Source organism: Pseudophryne corroboree, chromosome 3 (genome assembly GCF_028390025.1).
Source record: "Pseudophryne corroboree isolate aPseCor3 chromosome 3, aPseCor3.hap2, whole genome shotgun sequence".
Lineage (NCBI taxonomy): Eukaryota > Metazoa > Chordata > Amphibia > Anura > Myobatrachidae > Pseudophryne > Pseudophryne corroboree.
This window is the reverse complement of record NC_086446.1, coordinates 768,207,802-768,234,982: the sequence shown is the minus strand read 5'-3', so window position 1 is coordinate 768,234,982 and position 27,181 is coordinate 768,207,802. Positions and strand designations below refer to the sequence as shown.

Below are 27,181 nucleotides of genomic sequence, written 5' to 3'. Positions count from 1 at the left end.
CTGCGCATGCATAGCAATGCGCAGGCGCGTTGCACAGTTACAGAGCAGATCGTTGCTGTGCGATGGTTTTTTTACGAAGAATCCACAGCCTATCGCAAGGAGATTGACAGGAAGAAGGAGTTTGTGGGTGGCAACTGACCGTTTTCAGGGAGTGGTTGGAAAACCGCAGGCATGACCAAGTGTTTGCAGGGCGGGTGTGTGACATCAATTATGGCACTGGATAGGCTGAAGTGATCGCAGCGGCTGAGTATGTTCTGTGCAACTGCACAAAGTTTTTTTCTACCGCTCGGCTGCACATGCGATCGCACACTTGCACAGCAAAAATACACTCCCCTATGGGCGGTGACTATCTGCTCGCAGCAGTGCAAAAAACCCCTGGCGAGCAATCAGGTCTGAATTAGGCCCAAAGTCGTGTATATTTTGGAGAAATGAAGAATACCCCTATATAGCTCCAGCTATGAGTCCGCAATCAGGTGCGGCTACTGAGTGCCATCAGTTTAGACTTGGGTACAGTAGGTTACATTCATTCCATATGGATTACGTTGGAAAACAAAAAAGAAGATTCCCAGTAAGTATTTATTAATGACATTGCACTATAGTAACAAAATATGGGGGCCAATAATATATATATATATATTTTCTTAAATGGGAACAAATGAATTATTTATATTAGTGAGCAGGCGCAGTTCAGCATTTGTAATACTAAGGACCCGATTCTGACGTATCCGTTTCTGCGTCTTTGGCAGCTGCCGTCTGCGACTTATGCTAATCCCTTCCCTGGTTCAATTTTATTAGATATGCATTAAAAAGATACCACACGTATTATCAATATGACATAAAATAATACATACGACAGAAAAATATCTAACGTGATTAAAGAAATAAGTGAACATGAAAATAAACCTAAATGACACGGACAACAAAAATAAAATGATGATTAAAACCGTAAAGTAGTTTTCCGTATGAAATGAATATTCCAAAAAATTTGCTGATATTAACAATTGCGTAGCTACTCACTATCCTAGTAAGTTTAGTTGGAAAACACAGGTATATTGTGTAAACTGAAGCTAAACTCAAATATATTGCATAAACCACAATCCTATTTATAATATACTTATTTAGGACTATAATATGCATTGTTGGTGCACATACAAAATGAATGGTTGGTACACATATAGGGGCAGATTTATCACCATCCGCATCTGATGATGTGGATGACAGGTGATAATATCGGACAAATTCGCACTTCGATAATTGAGTACATAGCATGGATTTATCAATTATCGCATGTCAAAACTACCCCTCCCCCCCACCCAGGATTTATACTTACCAGTCCCAGGAGCCAGTGTCCACTGCTCCAGGAGGCTGCTTCTGTGCTGTAAAGTGAGCTGCCGATTTGCTGCGTCACTTTACTGCAAAGGGGTCACAGTGCAGCACAAGGAAGGCCCGGAAGCTGTGCAAAAGGCTGCAGATCGCAGTGCTGCCCTGTGATTTTGCCAGCCTGAGCTGGTGTTAATATCACAGGGCACACTGCAGTGTTTTTTATTTTTACATTTTAGTAAATTTGCCCACATTACATTTCCCATTCTAAGTATCGGGAATGCGATGTGTGTTACTAAATAATTGACAATTTTTTCACGGAAACTGCTCCAAATGCCCTTTAATACATTGGAGTGATACTAAAATAATGTGACACGGGTGTGAAAACACCCCCTTTCACATTATTTTAGTAAAAATGTATAATAATGTAGTAATGTTAATAAATAAGCCCCATAGGGAGAAAGGGTAAGGGTGAATTAGACAGGAGACTGATTGGTTAAATGTTGAGATAATATAAACAATATTGTTTGGGTTTCTAATATATTTCATAAGAAGTCAGAACATAATAACATAAAGGGGCCGGCCGAATATGAGTGGAAGCCACTGCGGGGTCTCACTCAAAAGTGTTCACTACCCCATAGGGAAGCAAGCACTTTTGAGCGGATCGGGGTGTGAATCAGATGGGTGAAGGGTGTGAGTTAAACTGCTGTTGCTGGCGTTAAAACGCTGCGGCAATGCCAATTCGCATCCTTCGCCCTCAACTAAATTCCCCCCCAAAAAGCAACTGTATCTGGAAACACTTAATAGTAATAGCAATGATATATAACAACCGGAGAATGTTACACGTGCTGTAGAAACAGCGAGTAATGTATCTCTATTTAAACACATAAATAACTTAATGGTTATTGGTTATTACGCGTTGAATAAATCAATTTGTAAAAATATTGGTCAGTGTGTAATAATAGACATAACAACCGCTAAATCTCCTGGATTATAAGGCATATGATAAGGCACATACTGTACACGTATCCTTTATGAAGTCTCCTCAATTAGCGCACCAAACTGCAGACTCGCACAATTAATTATCTTGAGGATTGATTCTTATGAGACATAGGGGGTCATTCCGAGATGATCGTAGCGTGCTAAATTTAGCACAGCTACGATCATTCACACTGACATGCGGGGGGACGCCCAGCACAGGGCTATCCCGCCCCGCATGTCAGTGCCGCCCTTCCCCCGCAGAAGTGCAAAGGCATCGCACAGCGGGGATGCCTTTGCACTTCAAGAGTAGCTCCCGACCAGCGCAGCTTTAGAGTGCTGGTTGGGAGCTACTCATCGATCCCCGGCCCGCAGCGGCTGCGTGGGACATCACGCACCCGCGGCGGCCCTACCCCCCGTTTGGTCCGGCCACGCCTGCGTTGGCTGGACCGCGCCCACGAAACGCGGCCAAACGCCGCTGTTCCGCCCCCTCCCCCCGCCCAGCAACCGCCTCTGCCTGTCAATCAGGCAGAGGCGATCGTAGCGGCCCGACGGCCTTCGGCCGTCTGACATGCGCTGGCGCACTGCGGCGCTGGCGCAGTTCTGACCCGATCGCACCGCTGCGATAAACTGCAGTGTGCGATCGGGTCAGAATGACCCCCAAATGTCCCTTAGTATGTGTCTATCAGTAACGGAATGAGAATATCATATTAGTGTCACATATGCATTTACGCACCAGGCCTTGGAAAGAGATATAGTGGAGAGATAAACTACAGTACCATCCAATCAGCTCCTAGCTGTCATTTTTCAAACACAGCCTGTAACATGACAGTTAGGAGCTGATCGTTTGATACATCTCCCCCATAATTATTTTATTGGTTTAAGAGAGCCTTGCCCTGAGCGTACCTGTGATATTAGCCACGCACACGTCTCTGGAGAGCCTCTTGTCTCTACCATTGATCCTTAGAACAATGTCCATCCTATAATGACCACTCATAGGCTTAGAAAGATGAAGGGTGAGGTCGTTGGGATTCCCGGGTTGGGCCTTTGAGTCGCACTTCTTACTCCAGCACGCAGCCCGCGCGTCTACTGTGAGTTTTTTAATCACCTTGGATTGGTAAGTGACATTCCCTTCTGCTATGCTCACGTCATCGGACAGAGCTGTTTCCCGCGCCTTGAAATTGAAGATAAATGGGATATTTACCGGGTTCTTCCTGGACATGTACACCACGGCTGGAGATGGTGCGAAACCTGCAAACGTGGAAAGGTGGGATAAATGTGAAGAGTAGTCGTACATAAGAAGAGGGGTCATTTCTGACAGAGGATTTCAGGGGACACTCAAAGCAAAATAATTATAACTCACGCTCAGAAGTGATTGCACCAGGAGAGGGTTAATCGGGATCCGGTCTGAAGATCGACAGTGTCTAGGTCGACAATGTTTAGGTCGACCACTATAGGTCGACAGTCACTAGGTCGACATGGATGGAAGGTCGACAGGGTTTCTAGGTCGACGTGTACTAGGTCGACAGGTCTAAAGGTCGACATGAGTTTTTCAAATTTTTTATTTTTTTTATTTTTTCATACTTAACGATCCACGTGGACTACGATTGGAACGGTAAAGTGTGCCGAGCAAAGCGAGCCATGCTAGGGCACGCGGTGCACTAATTTGGGATCCCGGTCACTTTACGAAGAAAACGACACCAAAAAAAATAAAAATCCTCATGTCGACCTTTAGACCTGTCGACCTAGCACATGTCGACCTAGAAACCCTGTCGACCTTCCATCCATGTCGACCTAGTGACTGTCGACCTATAGTGGTCGACCTAAACATTGTCGACCTAGATACTGTCGATAAAACGAACCACACCCGGTTAATCACCCCTGCCGTTGCTCTCCTGCCTCCCCACAATAGCTTCCCATTGGTTCTTTGGCTATGCCCACTGACGGGGAACTTTGACTTAAATGTGACTCTTTGCTATGAAGACTAAAATCCTTTCAAGACATTTTTTTTAAATTAGAGAGACTGTTTGACAAATTGTACCAGCAGGATCCCGGTAGATGCTAGATCCAAGTGGCCTAAGGGACCTTTTACGTCAGGGGGAGGAGCCACAACACAAGGGGGAGGGGCTAGGCCAGCGGGATAGTTCCTCTACTATCCACGCCACCAACTATTACCTTTAGTAATCAGGTGGCGAGCGCGAGCCACCGAGCCCGAAGCGTGGCGAGCAAAGCGAGCCCGCAAGGGTACTGTTCGGGTACCCTGTTCTGATGTAGCTCCTCCCCCTGGTGACGTGTCTCCTCCCCTAGTGACGTCAGAAGGTCCCTTCTCCCACTCTGATTTAGAACCAACCGCGGGATCCCTTGGGGTTATCTGACAATGGAAGTTCCGGTATAGTTTTAATTGAAAGCAGAAATACTGCAACAAATATCTCTATTGCATCAATAAAGGAATTATTTTATACGGTGCCTGAAAGACGGTGGATTCTTTTTATATGAAATATTCATCATATCCCAGACAAATGGATAAAGAGGCTATAATGATATAGTGGGCAGCCCTAGAGCACAATTGATGCCTGGGGGTAGATTTACTAAGATGGGAGTTCTATTTGAGATGGGATGTTGCCCATAGCAACCAATCATATTCCAGGTATTATCTTCTAGTAGGTGCTAAATAAATGAGAAGTAGAATCTGATTGGTTGCTATGGGCAACATCCCATGTTAAATAGAACTTCCATCTAAGTAAATTTATCCCCTGGAGTCTTAGATTTTATTTCAGGTAAAAGCCCTGTCTGTGTGGAGTTTGTATGTTCCCCAGTGAGAGTGTGTGTGAGAGAGTTATGGAATATAAGACCTAATTCCGACCTGATCGCAGCTGTGCGTAATCGCACATTGGCTGGTTATCGAATGGTGCGAAAATTGTGATCGCTATGCGTACGCAAGGTGATTGACAGGAAGAAGGTGTTTGGGGGTGGTAACTGGCCATTTTCTGGGAGTGTCAGGAAAAACGCAGGCGTTCCCAAACGTTTTCTGGGAGGGTGTGTGACGTCAGCTCCGGCCCTGATCAGCCTGTGTGTAAAGTTTTCACACAGCGTACGCAGACGTGCACGGGGCGGGTTTTCATTCTCTGTGGGCGGCGACTATCTGATCACAGACTTTTGCAAATTTGCAGAGGAGTGATCAGGTCTGAATTAGACCCCTTAAACTGTAAACTCCAAGCATTCTATGTACAGGGCTGCATAGTATGATTGATGGTATATAACTAAGCAGTAATAATTATAATGTATCATTATTGGTAGATCGCATGATGGTGGTAGGTGGCAGCCGTGTGTGATGGAGGGCAATCCACATGGCAGATAAACTTAATCAGGAATTTGGTTTATTCACTGAAAATACAGGTACACACAGGCAAATGCAGGGGGGGGGGGAGTTCCGGTTGCCTGGAAACCTCCTCTCTAGCCCACACCATAACCACTATAGCAATTGTATATAATACAATTTTACTAGAGCTGCATGTTTTCAAAAATCTCCTCAGTATTGCAAATTTAATATTAGCAACATCAATGGATCTTTTAAAACGTGTCAGAGGCTAACGGGGGTACACACAGAGAGATGTATGCTTCATTCTAAGCAATCATGCTTAGAAATTAAGCACGGATCTCTCTGTGTGTATGCCCGATAGCGATGCGCGTCCCTGCACGTCGCTATCGCTGACTCTAGATTGGCATGCAGGCACAATCTAGTCAGATCGCTCACTTCACCGCTGGGTGAAGTGAGCGCCCCCTCTGTGTGTGCACTTGCCGATGCAGGGTCCCGTCACCCACGATATCAGCCGGGCACACATCGCTCTACCGCGTACCGAGCCGATATCTTCCGGCCAACCAGAACACATCTCTGACGAAACACCAAAGCTAACAATATTACCGTGAGGTAATCTTACTAATCATCTAATTAGTTTTATGGTCAGTAATGCAAACAAATCACTAGAGAAAATGGATAAGACATCGACTTGCAAAAATATTGACAGCGTTCCATTACGGTGGTGGAGAAACACTGATAGGTTATGTTACCTTTAACTTTGATCGATGTATTGATGTTTTCAGTCTTGTCACCTATTTTAGCTTGACACATGTAAATCCCACTGTCCTCTGTTTGGACATTGCTCTTCTTCAGGTTCGTCTGAATTCCAATGTAATTACCATCTTTCCACCAAGTGGCCTGAAGAGGCAGCTCAGGATACGAAGTTATAGTCAGCCTCAGGTTCTCTGATACAAGCAGAGTGGCAGAGGGGTACGCCGATACTGTACAACAAAATAACGGATGGTTAATGAAGAAGGAAAAGGTATGAGAAGTGATTATAATGAGCCTCCGCCACCTCTCAGTCTGAATGACCAAGTCACGTAAAGCTCAATTACTATTACTAGAGCGGCCGCCACATCATGCAGTGTAAGGGACAGAGCAGAGCTGCTGCACATGCCCAGTGTAGCAGCTTCTTCTACCAAGTTTGCTGTGTGTGTGTGGATCTGAGTCCTCAGTCAGTGCACTAGACCAGAGATTAGCTACCAGGAAGAAGAGACAGGAGCCTTACCATGAGGTGGGAGAATGTGTCCTTAGAAAATGCAGTACTGGTTCTATTATGTTTGTTTATTATGGTATGTTTAATCTTTTCACGACCACTTATCTTTTTATATTATTTAAATATGTTTTATACAGCCTGTACCCTAGACCAAGGTTTCTCAAACTTGGTCCTCTGGTCCTCCGACTCCACACAGTTCACGTTTTACAGGTCACCCGGCAGGTGCACTGTGTCTCACTAAGGCCGGGATGTACTATCACTGATCAAGGGATCATATGCGATTAGTATTGCAAAGCGACCAGTGTTACTGCCGAGGAGAGGGTTTGTGCCGGCCTCCGTCACCTCCAAGCAGCAGGAAGTGACGTGTGCTGGGTGTCCCTGGGCTTCTCCTCCTCCCCCCTGCAGCCGGAAGGAGACAAGGCTGTGCTGCGGGGGAGAAGGAGGAGGGGGCCGCACCAGCTTACTGCACACAGGTATGCGGGGAAGGGGGGGGGACCTGGGGAGGCGGCGGTAAGTAGCCCATAGGCTTCTATAGCATACTTGCCTACATTGTATTTCTCCTCTCCAGGAGAAGCCCGGAGAGGAGACGCTGCAGGAGTATTCGGGGGGCGGGGCCGGACTGTGACATCACTAAGCCCCGCCCCGTAAAATGCAACATTTCACGGGTCCGCGGGAAGGGGGCGGGGCTAAAATGACGCAATTTGCGTCATTTTAACCCCTTCTCCACCCGACGGACTCGCGAATACGGGAGATTTTCTCTCCATCCTGCTCGCATCACTAGGGTGCGAGCAGGATGCAGGAGACCTGCCCACTCTTCCGGGAATGCGGGGGGCTACCCCAAAAAACGGGAGCCTCCCGCAGCTTCCGGGAGAGTAGGTAAGTATGTTCTATAGGGTATCTCCATCAAAAGATGGAGATACCCTCGGTGGCGTAAACCCGGTGGCCAGGTCTTAGTACATTTGAAAATGCGGTAAAACACCCGAAAACGGGGGTTTTACCGCATTTTTCCCTTTAGTACATCCCGGCCTAAGGGCGGGATGTATTAAAGGGAAAATGCGAAAAAAAACCTGTTTTATCGCATTTTCGTATATATTAAGCGATACCCTATAGAAGCCTATGGGCTTCTTATCCCCGGCCGCCGCAACCCGCCACAGACGCCGTGACCCCCCCCCCCCCCTCTCCCCAGCACTACCTTCTTCCAGGCAGCCCTGGTCCTGGATGCTAAACTCCTCCTCCCCCTAGAAAGGCAGCCGGCTGCAGGGAGGAGGCGCCGGGGACAGCCTGCTGCTGCTTCCCGGCGTGGTCGGAGTGTGGAGAGCCCAGGTAGGTGATGGAGACCCCCCGCACACCACCTCACAGGTATCGCAGGAGGCCTCCATCACTGCATTGCGATGTTAATCGCATATGTTAGTACATATGTGATCAACATCGTTGCGGTGTCCTGGAAAATTAACTGTATGGGGTCCTGAGGACCGAGTTTGAGAACCTATGCCCTAGACCATCTGCTGTATAGTGTTAAATATTAATACTGTATTACATAATGTATCCAGTGTATAAAAAGACCAATGTTATACGTCTAGGATCATTACTAGGTTATTCTAGTACAGGCCTGGCCAACCTGTGGCTCTCCAGCTGTTGTGAAACTACACATCCCAGCATGCCTTGCCACAGTTTTAGCATTCCCTAATAGCAAAAACTGTGGCAGAGCATTCTGAGACTTGTAGTTTCACAACAGCTGGAGAGCCACAGGTTGGCCAGGCCTGTTCTAGTACTTTCCCAGACTCCCGCACTCCAATGTTCTGCAGAGTGGGAGATTGTGGATTGTATTGGGAAACCCCCCTCTAGAAACCCTGCGTTTGCCACTGTTGCTGGACGGGTGGTCTTCAGTATGCCGGCTGTCGGGATCCCGGCGCACAGTATACCGGCGCCGGAATCCCGACAGCCGGCATACTGACACTTATTCTCCCTCGTGGGGGTCCACGACCCCCCTAGAGGGAGAATAAAATAGCCCGCAAGGGGCTCATTTGCGCTCGCCACACTGTCGGTATGCCGGCGGTCGGGCTCCCGGCGCCGGTATGCTGGTTGCCTGGAGCCCGAATGCCGGCATACCATACTACACCCTTGCTGGACACATATTGTTTTGTTGTACATTATTGTTTTCCACTGGTAGAAGCAATGTTATTGCACAAAACAAATGAAGCACTTTCTCTATAGGAATTTGTGCTTTATACATTACTTCACTATGGCCCTCATTCCGAGGTGATCGGTCGCAAGGCGAATTTAGCAGAGTTACACACGCTAAGCCGCCGCCTACTGGGAGTGAATCTTAGCTTCTTAAAATTGCGACCGATGTATTCGCAATAATGCGATTACTAACTACTTAGCAGTTTCAGAGTAGCTCCAGACTTACTCTGCCTGTGCGATCATTTCAGTGCTTGTCGTTCCTGGTTGACGTCACAAACACACCCAGCGTTCGCCCAGGCACTCCCACCGTTTCTCCGGCCACTCCTGCGTTTTTTCCGGAAACGGTAGCGTTTTCAGCCACACGCCCCTGAAACGCCGTGTTTCCGCCCAGTAACACCCATTTCCTGTCAATCACATTACGATCGCCGGAGCGAAGAAAAAGCCGTGAGTAAAAATACTTTCTTCATAGTAAAGTTACTTGGCGCAGTCGCAGTGCGAACATTGCGCATGCGTACTAAGCGGATTTTCACTGCGATGCGATGAAAAATACCGAGCGAACAACTCGGAATGAGGGCCTATGTTATGTTTGTACATTTTTTGGAAGATTTGGAATTCCTGAAACCTGGAAAGGAGATGGAAGGAGAGTCTCTGGGAGATTTTATTATTTGTACACTTTGAATTGGTTTTGTGGAAGTTTTGATCAACAAGTTGTGCCACGTTATTACTAGAGATGAGCGGGTTCGGTTTCTCTGAATCCGAACCCGCCAGAACTTCATGTTTTTTTTCACGGGTCCGAGCGACTCGGATCTTCCCGCCTTGCTCGGTTAACCCGAGCGCGCCCGAACGTCATCATGACGCTGTCGGATTCTCGCGAGGCTCGGATTCTATCGCGAGACTCGGATTCTATATAAGGAGCCGCGCGTCGCCGCCATTTTCACACGTGCATTGAGATTGATAGGGAGAGGACGTGGCTGGCGTCCTCTCCGTTTAGAATAGATTAGAGAGACACTTGATTTACTAATTTTGGGGAGCATTAGGAGTACTCAGTACAGTGCAGAGTTTTGCTGATAGTGACCACCAGTTTTATTTATAATCCGTTCTCTGCCTGAAAAAAGCGATACACAGCACACAGTGACTCAGTCACATACCATATCTGTGTGCACTGCTCAGGCTCAGGCCAGTGTGCTGCATCATCTATTATCTATATATAATATTATATATATCTGTCTGACTGCTCAGCTCACACAGCTTATAATTGTGGGGGAGACTGGGGAGCACTACTGCAGTGCCAGTTATAGGTTATAGCAGGAGCCAGGAGTACATAATATATTATATAGTGAGTGACCACCAGACACACAGTGCAGTTTATTTAATATATCCGTTCTCTGCCTGAAAAAAGCGATACACACAGTGACTCAGTCAGTCACATACCATATCTGTGTGCACTGCTCAGGCTCAGGCCAGTGTGCTGCATCATCTATATATATTATATATCTGTCTGACTGCTCAGCTCACACAGCTTATAATTGTGGGGGAGACTGGGGAGCACTACTGCAGTGCCAGTTATAGGTTATAGCAGGAGCCAGGAGTACATAATATTATATTAAAACAGTGCACACTTTTGCTGCAGGAGTGCCACTGCCAGTGTGACTAGTGACCAGTGACCTGACCACCAGTATATATAATATTAGTAGTAGTATACTATCTCTTTATCAACCAGTCTATATTAGCAGCAGACACAGTACAGTGCGGTAGTTCACGGCTGTGGCTACCTCTGTGTCGGCACTCGGCAGCCCGTCCATAATTGTATATACCACCTAACCGTGGTTTTTTTTTCTTTCTTTATACATACATACTAGTTACGAGTATACTATCTCTTTATCAACCAGTCTATATTAGCAGCAGACACAGTACAGTGCGGTAGTTCACGGCTGTGGCTACCTCTGTGTCGGCACTCGGCAGCCCGTCCATAATTGTATATACCACCTAACCGTGGTTTTTTTTTCTTTCTTTATACATACATACTAGTTACGAGTATACTATCTCTTTATCAACCAGTCTATATATTAGCAGCAGACACAGTACAGTGCGGTAGTTCACGGCTGTGGCTACCTCTGTGTCGGCACTCGGCAGCCCGTCCATAATTGTATATACCACCTAACCGTGGTTTTTTTTTCTTTCTTTATACATACATACTAGTTACGAGTATACTATCTCTTTATCAACCAGTCTATATATTAGCAGCAGACACAGTACAGTGCGGTAGTTCACGGCTGTGGCTACCTCTGTGTCGGCACTCGGCAGCCCGTCCATAATTGTATATACCACCTAACCGTGGTTTTTTTTTCTTTCTTTATGCATACATACTAGTTACGAGTATACTATCTCTTTATCAACCAGTCTATATATTAGCAGCAGACACAGTACAGTGCGGTAGTTCACGGCTGTGGCTACCTCTGTGTCGGCACTCGGCAGCCCGTCCATAATTGTATATACCACCTAACCGTGGTTTTTTTTTCTTTCTTTATACATACATACTAGTTACGAGTATACTATCTCTTTATCAACCAGTCTATATATTAGCAGCAGACACAGTACAGTGCGGTAGTTCACGGCTGTGGCTACCTCTGTGTCGGCACTCGGCAGCCCGTCCATAATTGTATATACCACCTAACCGTGGTTTTTTTTTCTTTCTTTATACATACATACTAGTTACGAGTATACTATCTCTTTATCAACCAGTCTATATATTAGCAGCAGACACAGTACAGTGCGGTAGTTCACGGCTGTGGCTACCTCTGTGTCGGCACTCGGCAGCCCGTCCATAATTGTATATACCACCTAACCGTGGTTTTTTTTTCTTTCTTTATACATACATACTAGTTACGAGTATACTATCTCTTTATCAACCAGTCTATATATTAGCAGCAGACACAGTACAGTGCGGTAGTTCACGGCTGTGGCTACCTCTGTGTCGGCACTCGGCAGCCCGTCCATAATTGTATATACCACCTAACCGTGGTTTTTTTTTCTTTCTTTATACATACATACTAGTTACGAGTATACTATCTCTTTATCAACCAGTCTATATATTAGCAGCAGACACAGTACAGTGCGGTAGTTCACGGCTGTGGCTACCTCTGTGTCGGCACTCGGCAGCCCGTCCATAATTGTATACTAGTATCCAATCCATCCATCTCCATTGTTTACCTGAGGTGCCTTTTAGTTGTGCCTATTAAAATATGGTGAACAAAAATGTTGAGGTTCCAAAATTAGGGAAAGATCAAGATCCACTTCCACCTCGTGCTGAAGCTGCTGCCACTAGTCATGGCCGAGACGATGAAATGCCAGCAACGTCGTCTGCCAAGGCCGATGCCCAATGGCATAGTACAGAGCATGTCAAAACCAAAACACCAAATATCAGTAAAAAAAGGACTCCAAAACCTAAAATAAAATTGTCGGAGGAGAAGCGTAAACTTGCCAATATGCCATTTACCACACGGAGTGGCAAGGAACGGCTGAGGCCCTGGCCTATGTTCATGGCTAGTGGTTCAGCTTCACATGAGGATGGAAGCACTCAGCCTCTCGCTAGAAAACTGAAAAGACTCAAGCTGGCAAAAGCACCGCAAAGAACTGTGCGTTCTTTGAAATCCCAAATCCACAAGGAGAGTCCAATTGTGTCGGTTGCGATGCCTGACCTTCCCAACACTGGACGTGAAGAGCATGCGCCTTCCACCATTTGCACGCCCCCTGCAAGTGCTGGAAGGAGCACCCGCAGTCCAGTTCCTGATAGTCAGATTGAAGATGTCAGTGTTGAAGTACACCAGGATGAGGAGGATATGGGTGTTGCTGTCGCTGGGGAGGAAATTGACCAGGAGGATTCTGATGGTGAGGTGGTTTGTTTAAGTCAGGCACCCGGGGAGACACCTGTTGTCCGTGGGAGGAATATGGCCGTTGACATGCCAGGTGAAAATACCCAAAAAATCAGCTCTTCGGTGTGGAGGTATTTCACCAGAAATGCGGACAACAGGTGTCAAGCCGTGTGTTCCCTTTGTCAAGCTGTAATAAGTAGGGGTAAGGACGTTAACCACCTCGGAACATCCTCCCTTATACGTCACCTGCAGCGCATTCATAATAAGTCAGTGACAAGTTCAAAAACTTTGGGTGACAGCGGAAGCAGTCCACTGACCAGTAAATCCCTTCCTCTTGTAACCAAGCTCACGCAAACCACCCCACCAACTCCCTCAGTGTCAATTTCCTCCTTCCCCAGGAATGCCAATAGTCCTGCAGGCCATGTCACTGGCAATTCTGACGAGTCCTCTCCTGCCTGGGATTCCTCCGATGCATCCTTGCGTGCAACGCCTACTGCTGCTGGCGCTGCTGTTGTTGCCGCTGGGAGTCGATGGTCATCCCAGAGGGGAAGTCGTAAGCCCACTTGTACTACTTCCAGTAAGCAATTGACTGTTCAACAGTCCTTTGCGAGGAAGATGAAATATCACAGCAGTCATCCTACTGCAAAGCGGATAACTGAGTCCTTGACAACTATGTTGGTGTTAGACGTGCGTCCGGTATCCGCCGTTAGTTCACAGGGAACTAGACAATTTATTGAGGCAGTGTGCCCCCGTTACCAAATACCATCTAGGTTCCACTTCTCTAGGCAGGCGATACCGAGAATGTACACGGACGTCAGAAAAAGACTCACCAGTGTCCTAAAAAATGCAGTTGTACCCAATGTCCACTTAACCACGGACATGTGGACAAGTGGAGCAGGGCAGGGTCAGGACTATATGACTGTGACAGCCCACTGGGTAGATGTATGGACTCCCGCCGCAAGAACAGCAGCGGCGGCACCAGTAGCAGCATCTCGCAAACGCCAACTCTTTCCTAGGCAGGCTACGCTTTGTATCACCGCTTTCCAGAATACGCACACAGCTGAAAACCTCTTACGGCAACTGAGGAAGATCATCGCGGAATGGCTTACCCCAATTGGACTCTCCTGTGGATTTGTGGCATCGGACAACGCCAGCAATATTGTGTGTGCATTAAATATGGGCAAATTCCAGCACGTCCCATGTTTTGCACATACCTTGAATTTGGTGGTGCAGAATTTTTTAAAAAACGACAGGGGCGTGCAAGAGATGCTGTCGGTGGCCAGAAAAATTGCGGGACACTTTCGGCGTACAGGCACCACGTACAGAAGACTGGAGCACCACCAAAAACTACTGAACCTGCCCTGCCATCATCTGAAGCAAGAAGTGGTAACGAGGTGGAATTCAACCCTCTATATGCTTCAGAGGTTGGAGGAGCAGCAAAAGGCCATTCAAGCCTATACAATTGAGCACGATATAGTAGGTGGAATGCACCTGTCTCAAGTGCAGTGGAGAATGATTTCAACGTTGTGCAAGGTTCTGATGCCCTTTGAACTTGCCACACGTGAAGTCAGTTCAGACACTGCCAGCCTGAGTCAGGTCATTCCCCTCATCAGGCTTTTGCAGAAGAAGCTGGAGGCATTGAAGAAGGAGCTAAAAGGGAGCGATTCCGCTAGGCATGTGGGACTTGTGGATGCAGCCCTTAATTCGCTTAACAAGGATTCACGGGTGGTCAATCTGTTGAAATCAGAGCACTACATTTTGGCCACCATGCTCGATCCTAGATTTAAAGCCTACCTTGGATCTCTCTTTCCGGCAGACACAGGTCTGCTGGGGTTGAAAGACCTGCTGGTGACAAAATTGTCAAGTCAAGCGGAACGCGACCTGTCAACATCTCCTCCTTCACATTCTCCCGCAACTGGGGGTGCGAGGAAAAGGCTCAGAATTCCGAGCCCACCCGCTGGCGGTGATGCAGGGCAGTCTGGAGCGACTGCTGATGCTGACATCTGGTCCGGACTGAAGGACCTGACAACGATTACGGACATGTCGTCTACTGTCACTGCATATGATTCTCTCAACATTGATAGAATGGTGGAGGATTATATGAGTGACCGCATCCAAGTAGGCACGTCACACAGTCCGTACTTATACTGGCAGGAAAAAGAGGCAATTTGGAGGCCCTTGCACAAACTGGCTTTATTCTACCTAAGTTGCCCTCCCACAAGTGTGTACTCCGAAAGAGTGTTTAGTGCCGCCGCTCACCTTGTCAGCAATCGGCGTACGAGGTTACATCCAGAAAATGTGGAGAAGATGATGTTCATTAAAATGAATTATAATCAATTCCTCCGCGGAGACATTGACCAGCAGCAATTGCCTCCACAAAGTACACAGGGAGCTGAGATGGTGGATTCCAGTGGGGACGAATTGATAATCTGTGAGGAGGGGGATGTACACGGTGATATATCGGAGGGTGAAGATGAGGTGGACATCTTGCCTCTGTAGAGCCAGTTTGTGCAAGGAGAGATTAATTGCTTCTTTTTTGGGGGGGGTCCAAACCAACCCGTCATATCAGTCACAGTCGTGTGGCAGACCCTGTCACTGAAATGATGGGTTGGTTAAAGTGTGCATGTCCTGTTTTGTTTATACAACATAAGGGAGGGTGGGAGGGCCCAAGGACAATTCCATCTTGCACCTCTTTTTTCTTTTCTTTTTCTTTGCATCATGTGCTGATTGGGGAGGGTTTTTTGGAAGGGACATCCTGCGTGACACTGCAGTGCCACTCCTAAATGGGCCCGGTGTTTGTGTCGGCCACTAGGGTCGCTAATCTTACTCACACAGTCAGCTACCTCATTGCGCCTCTTTTTTTCTTTGCGTCATGTGCTGTTTGGGGAGGGTTTTTTGGAAGGGACATCCTGCGTGACACTGCAGTGCCACTCCTAGATGGGCCCGGTGTTTGTGTCGGCCACTAGGGTCGCTAATCTTACTCACACAGCTACCTCATTGCGCCTCTTTTTTTCTTTGCGTCATGTGCTGTTTGGGGAGGGTTTTTTGGAAGGGACATCCTGCGTGACACTGCAGTGCCACTCCTAGATGGGCCCGGTGTTTGTGTCGGCCACTAGGGTCGCTTATCTTACTCACACAGCGACCTCGGTGCAAATTTTAGGACTAAAAATAATATTGTGAGGTGTGAGGTATTCAGAATAGACTGAAAATGAGTGTAAATTATGGTTATTGAGGTTAATAATACTTTGGGATCAAAATGACCCCCAAATTCTATGATTTAAGCTGTTTTTTAGTGTTTTTTGAAAAAAACACCCGAATCCAAAACACACCCGAATCCGACAAAAAAAATTCGGTGAGGTTTTGCCAAAACGCGTTCGAACCCAAAACACGGCCGCGGAACCGAACCCAAAACCAAAACACAAAACCCGAAAAATTTCAGGCGCTCATCTCTAGTTATTACAGTACATCTGCCCTTCAAGTACCTAATATCAGCCAGTTGGCTTTCCAGGGTCAGCTGTCCTTCCAGGGTCAACAGTTTTACATAGAGATGAGCGGGTTCGGATATAATGCCAGAATTAACGCCAGTTCGGTTTTATCCGGATTTTTTTTGTTGGCCATCCAAAACACGTGACGTCCATGAGCCAATAAGATGCCATTTTGAGAACCGAGTAAATCCGAGTAAAACCGAACCCGCTCATCTCTAGTTTTAAGGGCACTTGAATGTATTGGCTTATATACTTAATAACAGGTGGTCTTCAGTATGCCGACTGACGGGATCCCGGCGCACAGTATACCGGCGCCGGGATCCCGACAGCCGGCATACCGACACTTATTCTCCCTCGTGGGGGTCCACGACCCCCCTGGAGGGAGAATAGATAGCGTGGCGCGCGTAGCGCGCCACCGTGCCCATAGCGTGGCGAGCGCAGCGAGCCCGTAAGGGGCTCATTTGCGCTCGCCACACTGTCGGTATGCCGGCGGTCGGGCTCCCGGCGCCGGTATGCTGGTCGCCGGGAGCCCGGCCGCCAGCAGATCGTAGTGAACCCATAATAACATATGGGGTCTATTCATGAAGCAGTGAAAAGTGTGGAGAAGTGAGCCAGTGGAGAAGTTGCCCATGGCAACCAATCAGCATTGAAGTAGCATTTATAATTTGCATACTTTAAAATTATACAGAGCAGCTGATCGGTTGCCATGGGCAACTTCTCCACAGGCTCACTTCTCCACTTTTTTCACTGCTTCATGAATAGATCTTATAGTTTCATTACATACTTCAATTTGTGTGTTTTCAGCCATGGATTTATATTATCAGACAGATTTTTATCTTTATTACTGAGGGACAGAACATAGCCCTGCTGAGCTCTATACAATTAATATAATTACTGTACGTCCCTAAAGCAGCTTTGTGTTACTGTATATCCCACAGAGGCAAAATAAAAATGGCTGCCTGATTAATTATATAAATTCATGGCTGCGAAACACATAAGGAAGCAATAATGAAACAAACATGTAGTTGGCAACACTTTTAGGAGTAAATGTACAAACAACTGGATCAAAATAATGTACAGATTCTCCAGGACTTAGGGGTCTATGTACATTAAGCTTTGGAGAGAGATAAAATGCCAGCCAATCATCTCCTAACTGTCATGTTACAGGCTGTGTTTGAAAAATGTTAGGAGCTGATTGGTACTTTAGGGGACATTTACTAAGCAGTGATAAGAGCGGAGAAGTGAGCCAGTGGAGAAGATGCCCATGGCAACCAATCAGCACTGAAGTAACATTTATAATTTGCATACTATAAAATTATACAGAGCTTCTGATTGGTTGATGGGGAAACTTTTCCACTGGCTCACTTCTCCGCTCTTATCACTGCTTAGTAAATGCCCCCCTTTATCTGTCTCCACTTTATATCTCTCCAAGGCTTAGTACATAGACTCCATAGTACCAAATAAAATCTTCCACATTTATTCCTCTAAAATTTGTCTCTTTTACTGTGAGTAAGAGGTGGCTATTGCATACTTAGGGAGAAAGTTATCAAATCTTGGAGAGAGATAAAGTACTAACCAATTAGCTTCTGTCATTTTACAGAGTGTGCTAGACAGAAGCTCATTGGTTGCTATGAGCAACATCTCTACTTTATCTCTTTTCAAGATTTCATTAATCTCCCCCTGGATGAGCTCAGAAGATATTTGGAAAGCAGGAGGAAGAAGCCATAAAATGAATTCATTAGAAAGTATACTCTCACAGCAAACCTCCCATCCATCACCCCCAGCTCTGGCACACTCACGCATTTCGCCATGGCCTACCGGTGAGGACAAGAAGGTCCACTGTTTGAATGATGACATTCTTTTCTTTGTTACAAGTGAAAGTGCCGGAATCTGAGGGCTTCACATCAGTCACTTCCAAGTCGTTTGTGACGCGAGAAGGGACATTATAACGATTACTCTCTGTAGAAGGGATCAACAATAACACAAGATAATTATTACCATACAAACTGGCGAGTTCCTGTTAGCCAGTATATTAACCCCTCATTCACCCCCCACACAGTGCCACCTGCCATAGAGGTATGCGGCACAGGGCCACGGAGGTGCCACATGTCTGATCAGGTAGCTGGGGCACTATATGTGACAAGGTACATAGATGCACTGCTCACAGATTCCACTTTTAATAAAGTATATATATATATATATATATATATATATATTAGAGATAAGCGGGTTCGTTTTTACTTGGTTTTACTCGGTTCTCAAAATGGCATCTTATTGGCTCACGGACGTCACGTGTTTTGGATAGCCAATAAGGAAAATCTGGATAAAACCGAACTGGCGTTAATTCTGCCGTTATATCCGAACCTGCTCATCTATATATATATATATCAAAGGCTTTGCGTCAGCAATTTATCATGGGGAAACTTACAATCGCATTCTAGCTATGGTAGCTAACATCTAATTGGTTATTATTACAGGTAATGCCTCCGCCTCTCCTCTTTACAAGGTCTTATACATCTGCCCCTTAGGGGAACATTTACTAATCAGTGATAAGATTGGAGAAGTGAGCCAGTGGAGAAATTTCCCCATCAACCAATCAGCAGCTCTGTATCATTTTATAGTATGCAAATTATAGATGTTACTTCAGTGCTGATTGGTTGCCGTGGGCAACTTCTCCACTGGCTCACTTCTCCGCTCTTATCACTACTTAGTAAATGTTCCCCTAAATGAGAAAAAGAACCAATCATAGAAGGAGGTATAGCTTAACTTGGAGAGAGATAAAGTGGAGGGAGATAAAGTACCAACGAATCAGCCCTAAAATGTCTTATCAAACACAGCTTGTAAAATGACAGCTAAGAGCTGATTAGTTAGTACTTTACAGTATTTCTCTTCAAGCTTTAGGAAACCTCCCCAATAGCGCAGTATAATTGATAAAATATGTTATTACACACTAGGGAGAAAGCCTTTGAGAGAGATAACCGAGATAAAGTCCCAGCCAATCAGCTCCTAACTGCCATGTCACAGGCTATGTTTGAAAAATGACAGTTAGGAGCTGATTGGTTGCCAATTTATCGCCGTCTACTTTATCGCTCTCTAAAATGTTTAGTACAGCTGTTGTAAAAAAACAAAACATGGCATTCAGCGTACTCCAGAAAAAGCACAAGAAAGCTTATCTGGTAAATGGGAAACCCAGTTTATTCCAAGTCCTGCATACAGGGCTGCCAAGAGAAATCCTGAATCCCGTTACAGCAACTTCCTGGGGCCCCCCTTGGAGGGGGCGTGGCCACAGCATGTTGGGGTTGTGACTGCACCTCTTTGGAAGCATGCCCAGGGTAGTAGAGGGCCTGGCTGGGCCCAGATGCTTTTCAGGGGTGTGGCCTATTCCCAGCAGGCGTGGCCATGCACCCTTAGAAAAAAAATACAGAAAAAAAACAATTTTAAGCGCCACCCTGGCCACACTGCAGCCCAGCACACACTCAGACCTTGGCTCGGGTAATTAGTAACCCCCCCCCCCCCCCCCCCCCCAACCCCCTTTCGGGCAAGAATATGGGGGAGAATAATAATAAGATTTTAAACCTACCGGTAAATCTACTTCTCCTAGTCCGTAGAGGATGCTGGGGACTCCGTAAGGACCATGGGGTATCGACGGGCTCCGCAGGAGATAGGGCACCTAAAAAGAACTTTGACTATGGGTGTGCACTGGCTCCTCCCTCTATGCCCCTCCTCCAGACCTCAGTTAGAGAACTGTGCCCAGAGGAGATGGACAATACAAGGCAGGATTTAGAAATCCAAGGGTAAGATTCATACCAGCCCACACCAATCATACCATGTAACCTGGAACATACATAACCAGTTAACCGTATGAACAACAACAGTAACGGTCCAAGACCGACTCCAACTGTAACATAACCCTTATGTAAGCAACAACTATATACAAGTCTTGCAGAGTTTCCGCATTGGGACGGGCGCCCAGCATCCTCTACGGACTAGGAGAAATAGATTTACCGGTAGGTTTAAAATCTTATTTTCTCTTACGTCCTAGAGGATGCTGGGGACTCCGTAAGGACCATGGGGTTTATACCAAAGCATCCAATCGGGTGGGAGAGTGCGTATGACTCTGCAGCACCGACTGAGCAAACGCTAGGTCCTCATCAGCCAGGGTATCAAACTTGTAGAATTTAGCAAAAATGTTTGACCCCGACCAAGTCGCCGCTTGGCAAAGTTGTAATGCCGAGACGCCTCGGGCAGCCGCCCAAGAAGAACCCACCTTCCTAGTGGAATGGGCCTTAACCGAATTTGGTACCGGCAATCCAGCTGTATAGTGAGCCTGCTGAATCGTATTACAGATCCAGCGAGCAATAGTCTGCTTCGAAGCAGGTGCGCCAATCTTATTGGCCGCATACAGGGCAAACAGAGCCTCTGTTTTCCTAATTCTAGCCGTCCTGGCTACATAAATCTTTAAGGCCCTGACTACGTCCAGGGATCTGGAATCCTCCAGGTCACTTGTAGCCACAGGCACCACAATAGGTTGACTTACATGGAATGAAGAAACCACCTTAGGCAAAAATTGCGGACGTGTCCTCAACTCAGCTCGGTCCACATGAAAAATCAAGTAGGGGCTTTTGTGTGACAAAGCCGCCAATTCTGATACTCGCCTTGCTGATGCCAAGGCCAACAACATGACCACCTTCCAAGTAAGAAATTTCAACTCAACTCAACCTTGTTAAGTGGTTCACACCAGTGTGATTTTAGGAACTGCAACACCACGTTGAGGTCCCACGGTGCCACTGGAGGCACAAAAGGAGGCTGGATGTGTAGCACTCCCTTTACAAACGTCTGGACTTCTGGAAGAGAAGCCAATTCCTTCTGAAAGAAAATCGAGAGGGCCGAAATCTGAACCTTAACAGAGCCTAATTTCAGGCCCATATCTACTCCTGTCGGTAGGAAGTGGAGAAAACGACCCAGATGAAAATCTTCCATAGGTGCATTCTTGGTCTCACACCAAGCCACATACTTTCGCCAAATACGGTGATAATGCTTAACCGTCACCTCCTTCCTAGCCTTTATTAAAGTAGGGATGACCTCTTCCGGAATCCCCTTTTTCGCTAGGATTCTGCGTTCAACCGCCATGCCGTCAAACGTAACCGCGGTAAGTCCTGAAATACACAGGGCCCCTGTTGCAACAGGTCTTCCCTCAGAGGAAGAGGCCAGGAATCTCCTGTGAGCATCTCTTGTAGATCTAAGTACCAGGCCCTTCAAGGCCAGTCTGGGACGAGTATCGTCTGTACTCTTCTTTGCCTTATGATCCTCAACACTTTTGTGATGAGAGGAAGAGGAGGAAACACGTAGACCGATTTGAACACCCACGGTGTTATCAGAGCGTCTACTGCCACTGCCTGAGGGTCCCGAGACCTGGCACAATACCTCCGAAGCTTTTTGTTGAGGCGTTACGCCATCATGTCTATTTGAGGAGTTCCCCAAAGACGTGTTATGTCTGTAAAGACTTCTTGATGAAGTCCCCACTCTCCTGGATGGAGATCGTGTCTGCTGAGGAAGTCTGCATCCCAGTTGTCCACTCCCGGAATGAAGACAGCCGACAGAGCGCTTACATGATTTTCCGCCCAGCGAAGAATCCTGGTGGCTTCCGCCATCACGACTCTGCTTCTTGTCCCGCCTTGGCGGTTCACATGAGCCACTGCTGTGACATTGTCTGATTGAATCAGAACCGGTAGGTTTCGAAGAAGACTCTCCGCTTGTCGAAGGACGTTGTAAATAGCCCTGAGTTCCCACACATTGATGTGTAGACAGGACTCCTGGTCTGACCAAAGTCCCTGAAATTTTTTTTTCCTGTGTGACCGCTCCCCATCCTCGGAGGCTCGCGTCCGTGGTAACCAGGATCCAGTCCTGAATTCCGAACCGGCGGCCCTCCAGCAGGTGAGCACTTTGCAACCACCACAGGAGAGACACTCTGGCCCCTGGGGACAGAGTTATTTTCCGATGTAAGTGCAGATGGGACCCGGACCACTTGTCCAGAAGGTCTCATTGAAAAATCCTTGCATGGAACCTTCCGAAGGGAATGGCCTCGTAGGCCTCCACCATTTTTCCCAGAATTCGAGTGCATTGGTGAACTGACACCCTTTTCGGTTTTAGCAGGTCTCTGACCATGTCCTGGATGTCCTGGGCTTTCTCTATTGGGAGGAAGACCTTCATTTGTTCCGTATCCAGTATCATACCTAGGAACGGTAGTCGAGTTGTCGGAATCAACTGTGACTTCGGTAGATTTAGAATCCAACCATGTTGCTGGAGCACTCTCAGAGAGAGTGCCACACTGCTCAGCAATTTCTCCCTTGATCTCGCTTTTATCAGGAGATCGTCCAAGTATGGGATAATTGTGACTCCATGCTTGCGCAGGACCACCATCATTTCCGCCATTATCTTGGTGAAAATCCTCGGGGCCGTGGAAAGTCCAAACGGCAACGTCTGAAATTGGTAATGACAATCCTGTACAGCGAATCTCAGGTATTCCTGATGGGGGGCATATATGGGGACATGCAGGTACGCATCCTTTATGTCCAGAGACACCATAAACTCCCCCTCCTCCATGTTGGCTATTATCGCTCTGAGTGATTCCATTTTGAATTTGAATCTTTTTATGTACAGGTTTCGGGATTTTAGATCCAAAATAGGTCTGACCGAACCGTCCGGTTTCGGGACCACAAATAGAGTTGAGTAGTAACCTCTTCCCTGCTGGTGCAGGGGAACCTTGATTATCACTTGCTGTATACACAGCGTTTGAATTGCAGCTAACACTACATCCCTTTCCGATGTGGAAGCTGGTAGGGCCGATTTGAAAAATCGGCGCGGGGGCACCTCCTCGAATTCCAGTTTGTACCCCTGGGAAACTATTTCCAACACCCAGGGATTCAGGTCCGAACTGACCCAGGCCTGACTGAAAAGTCGACTCCCTCAGGGGAGCCCCAGCGTCATGCTGTGGGTTTTGGAGCAGCCGGGGAGGACTTTCGTTCCTGGGCACCTGCCGAAGCAGGTGCTCTCTTGCCTCTGCCCTTACCTCTTATGAGGAAAGAGGATCCCCGACCTCTTTTGGACTTGTGCGACCGAAAGGGCTGCATCTAATAGGGTGTTACTTTCTTTTGCTGTTGGGGAATATATGGTAAAAAATTTGATTTACCTGCTGTAGCTGTGGAAACCAGGTCCGTCAGCCCATCCCCAAACAATACATAACCCTTATAGGGTAGTACTTCCATATGTTTTTTGGAATCCGCATCACCCGTCCATTGGCGAGTCCATAAGGCTCTTCTCGCTGAGATAGACATGGCATTGGCCCTAGAAGCCAGCAATCCAATGTCCCTTTGAGCATCCCTCATAAATAATACTGCGTCTTTTATATGGGCTAGAGTTAAGAATATAGTATCCTTATCCATATTATCAAATTGATCTGTCAGCTCATCTGTCCAAGCTGCAATTGCGCTACACACCCATGCCGACGCAATTGTCGGTCTTAGCACAGCCCCCGTATGAGAATAAATACACTTTTTAAGGTAGTTTCTTGCCTGCGATCTGCAGGGTCCTTAAGGGCTGCTGTGTCTGGAGACGGTAGCGCCATTTTCTTGGACAAGCGCGTCAGGGCCTTGTCCACAGTGGGGGATGATTCCCAAATCTCCCTATCCTGCTTAGGGAAGGGGTATGCCATATAAATTCTTTTGGGGATCTGCGGTCTCTTTTCTGGAGTCTCCCAAGCTTTTCCAAAGAAATCATTTAATTCATGAGATGTGGGAAAATTAATAATCTGTTTCTTTTCCTTAAACATGTGTACCCTTGTGTCGGGGACCAAGGGTTCATCCTCAATATGTAACACATCCCTTATTGCCACAATCATACATTGAATGGTTTTATTCACCCTCAGGTGCAATTTTACTTCGTCGTAGTCGACACTGGAGTCAGAATCCGTGTCGGTAGTAGTGTCTTGTGTTAAGGGACGCTTTTGAGACCCCGACGGGCCCTGTGAGTCGGTCCAATCCGAGGATTGACCCCCTGCTGTCCCCCCTAATTCAGCCTTATCAAGCCTTTTATGTAAAGATGCCACACTTGCATTCAACATATGCCACATGTCCATCCAATCCGGAGTCGGCACAACCGACGGGGACACACCACTCATTTGCTCCACCTCCTCCTTGGAGAAGCCTTCCGCCTCAGACATGTCGACACACACGTACCGACACCCCACACACACAGGGATTAACCTATAAGGGGACAAAACCCCAACCAGGCCCTTAGGAGAGACAGAGAGAGAGTATGCCAGCACACACCAGCGCTTAAAAACACTGGAATATATATACCAGATAGCGCTTTTTATATATATAGCCTTAATTCCCACTCACTGCGTCCAAAGTGCCCCCCTCCTCTTTTTTCCAGCCTGTGAAGGTTCAGCAGGGGAGAGATCAGGGAGCCAGCTTTTCCTCATGCAGTTAAACATCCTAGTGATATTTGGTGGACCCCCTTTATTCAAGTAAACCTTAGTTACCTTTTATACCAGTAAATAAAGACACGGAGACTTGATTTTGGCAGAAAAATTGCTAGCTATTTATTTGACCCTAACCATAGCAAAACCTGTAATTGGAAAAAGTTTGTTAAGATGCCGAATCAGCCGGCATAATGGTGGCAGAAAAAAGAACGGCTCTATTAAACTATTGGTAAACTTAAAATGGTAAACTGACCGAAACCGTCCAGCACCCTATCAAAACCGGTAATAGGTGTCAACACAACCCCCACAGTGACTTCCCACCGCTCCTGGGTGCCCTGCCGCTGCCTCCCGGATGGGTGGTCGAGCGGCCATTAAGTCGATGGAGGTGAGTGCACCTAAACCATATAACACTGAAACTTACTACCTATAAAAACCATACAACTACAAACTGCCGTTCTTTTCCGCCAAAAGCGAAGGACTCCATCCCAGAGTCCTCGCACCGCCACCATAACCTACCCTAACTCCTGCAACACTAGGAACAGATCCTCCAGGAAAAACATCATCCCCTCATTGGATAGATGTACACCATCAGGCCGAAAAAGGTGTTTGTATCGGAACCGAATCCTAGGGTGGCGAACCACTTTACCTCCGTGGGCCAAGACCCACTTCGCCACCGCCCCATTCACCTTTATCCTGGCCTCATCTATTACGCGTCCGTCCTCCACACCTCGCCAACTCAACCTTGGCACCATCAGGGAAAATACCAATATACAATTGGTCCATGCTGCGGCCACCCTTGCCAGATCTTGTATCATGGCCCACCGTAACTCCAAGGAAGTCCTCTTCCCTAGGTCGTTGCCACCTAAGTGGACAACCAAAACCTTGGGAACTCCATGCTTCCTGGCCTGACTGACTAGTCTACTCATCAGATCTTTCCACATCATTCCTCGCCAACCAAGCCATCTGACTCCCTGACCTCCAGGAAACCTCTGAGCAGTATCAGAGGCCAAAAACCTTGCTGCCCAAAAGACATACGAGTGGCCGACCACCCAAACGGACAAGCCATCAGCGAAACAACCTGAAGGGAAGGAAAAAGGGGTAAAATGTGTTACTAGACTTCTACGCCATAAATTGTAATTGTGTTAACCTGAAGGATCTGCCAAAAAGAAATTTTTTTATTGCTTCCTAATGTCGCAGCAGTCACGGCCTAGCCGATCTCCCGAGCTTCTAGCCAATTTGAAGCAAAAACATTAAGACATTAAGGGAAAGGCAAAAGAAACAAAACAAAATTAAACAGGGGGGGGGGGGGGAGGGGTATGAAAAAAGAGGGTAAAACATGAAATAACTCAGCTGGAGGTGAAAGCATAAAAACCTGCTGAGGGACTTAGATGAAAAAGATCAGCCGAATTAATGATTAGAATTCAGTCCGTCAAGTCAGGCAAAAATCGCAAAATAACTCCAGACCCCCGCTGCCGGCTCACGCCCGCAGCGGCAAGTGGCTAATCCCTGAGTAGGATCACACACGGGTAAACAAACCAACGTACAGTGAACATAACATATGCATAAACACAAAGCAAACATGATCTTACTCTAACTTTATCAAGGCCAGCTACGCTTAAGCAAAATATCTCAGGCGACGGGGCGAATGTACCGCTTATAACAGGACGACTTCCATCGTCCCACCGCCTGGATTTGCGCCCCCGAAAAACCCGCAGCCGCTGCCGCCGTCGCAGCCCCTATGCGGAAGGAGTGTGTACCGAAGTGGGAGGGTGAAAGGCCCAAGCTCGACAGACAGCGACCCATCATCCACCGAAATTGAAACTTCGTTACTGGCAGCCCGTCATAGTGCAGCAACCACGACCCCCGACAGTCGGGCCTCACTGCCTCATATTGTACTGCCAACCGTACTGGGCATATGCTCTCCTCAAGTGCCGGAACCAGGGTGACCCATCGGCCCTTCCCCACTTGGTCCGTCTTAGAGCGTCGCAATCTGCACAGCAAGGACCTCCCACTCACCACCACGTCCCCCACCAGCATGCGCGAATCCGATTGCTTAGAAGGCGCTACCAACTCCGATATCCTAAAGGCACCGTGGTAAGCCATAGAGAACGCTAATCTAAAAAGCAGCGATTCAAACATAGACGATGCGATGGCTCCGACCGACCCAATGATGCCCGGCAGCAAAGCCGCATCAATGGGCCGCCTTCTGTCAGGCGGTGTAGGCGCCACGCGCGCCCATCCTTTCATTGCCCTAAGCAGAATCCCACTTTTCGTCACATCGGGAAC

The 27,181-nt window shown here is 47.2% G+C and overlaps 1 protein-coding gene across 1 annotated transcript in view; it reads right to left on the bottom strand.

The window, feature by feature from the left end:
- The window catches only part of LOC135058245 (uncharacterized), a 76,770-nt gene that overhangs the window by 13,085 nt on the left and 36,504 nt on the right, over positions 1-27,181 (bottom strand). Inside the window, exons 4-6 of the mRNA XM_063963784.1 lie at positions 18,232-18,372; positions 6,367-6,597; positions 3,205-3,549 (exon numbers count right to left, since the gene is read on the bottom strand). Coding sequence (XP_063819854.1) covers positions 3,205-3,549; positions 6,367-6,597; positions 18,232-18,372 — 717 coding nt within the window. The remainder of the gene's footprint in view (positions 1-3,204; positions 3,550-6,366; positions 6,598-18,231; positions 18,373-27,181) is intronic.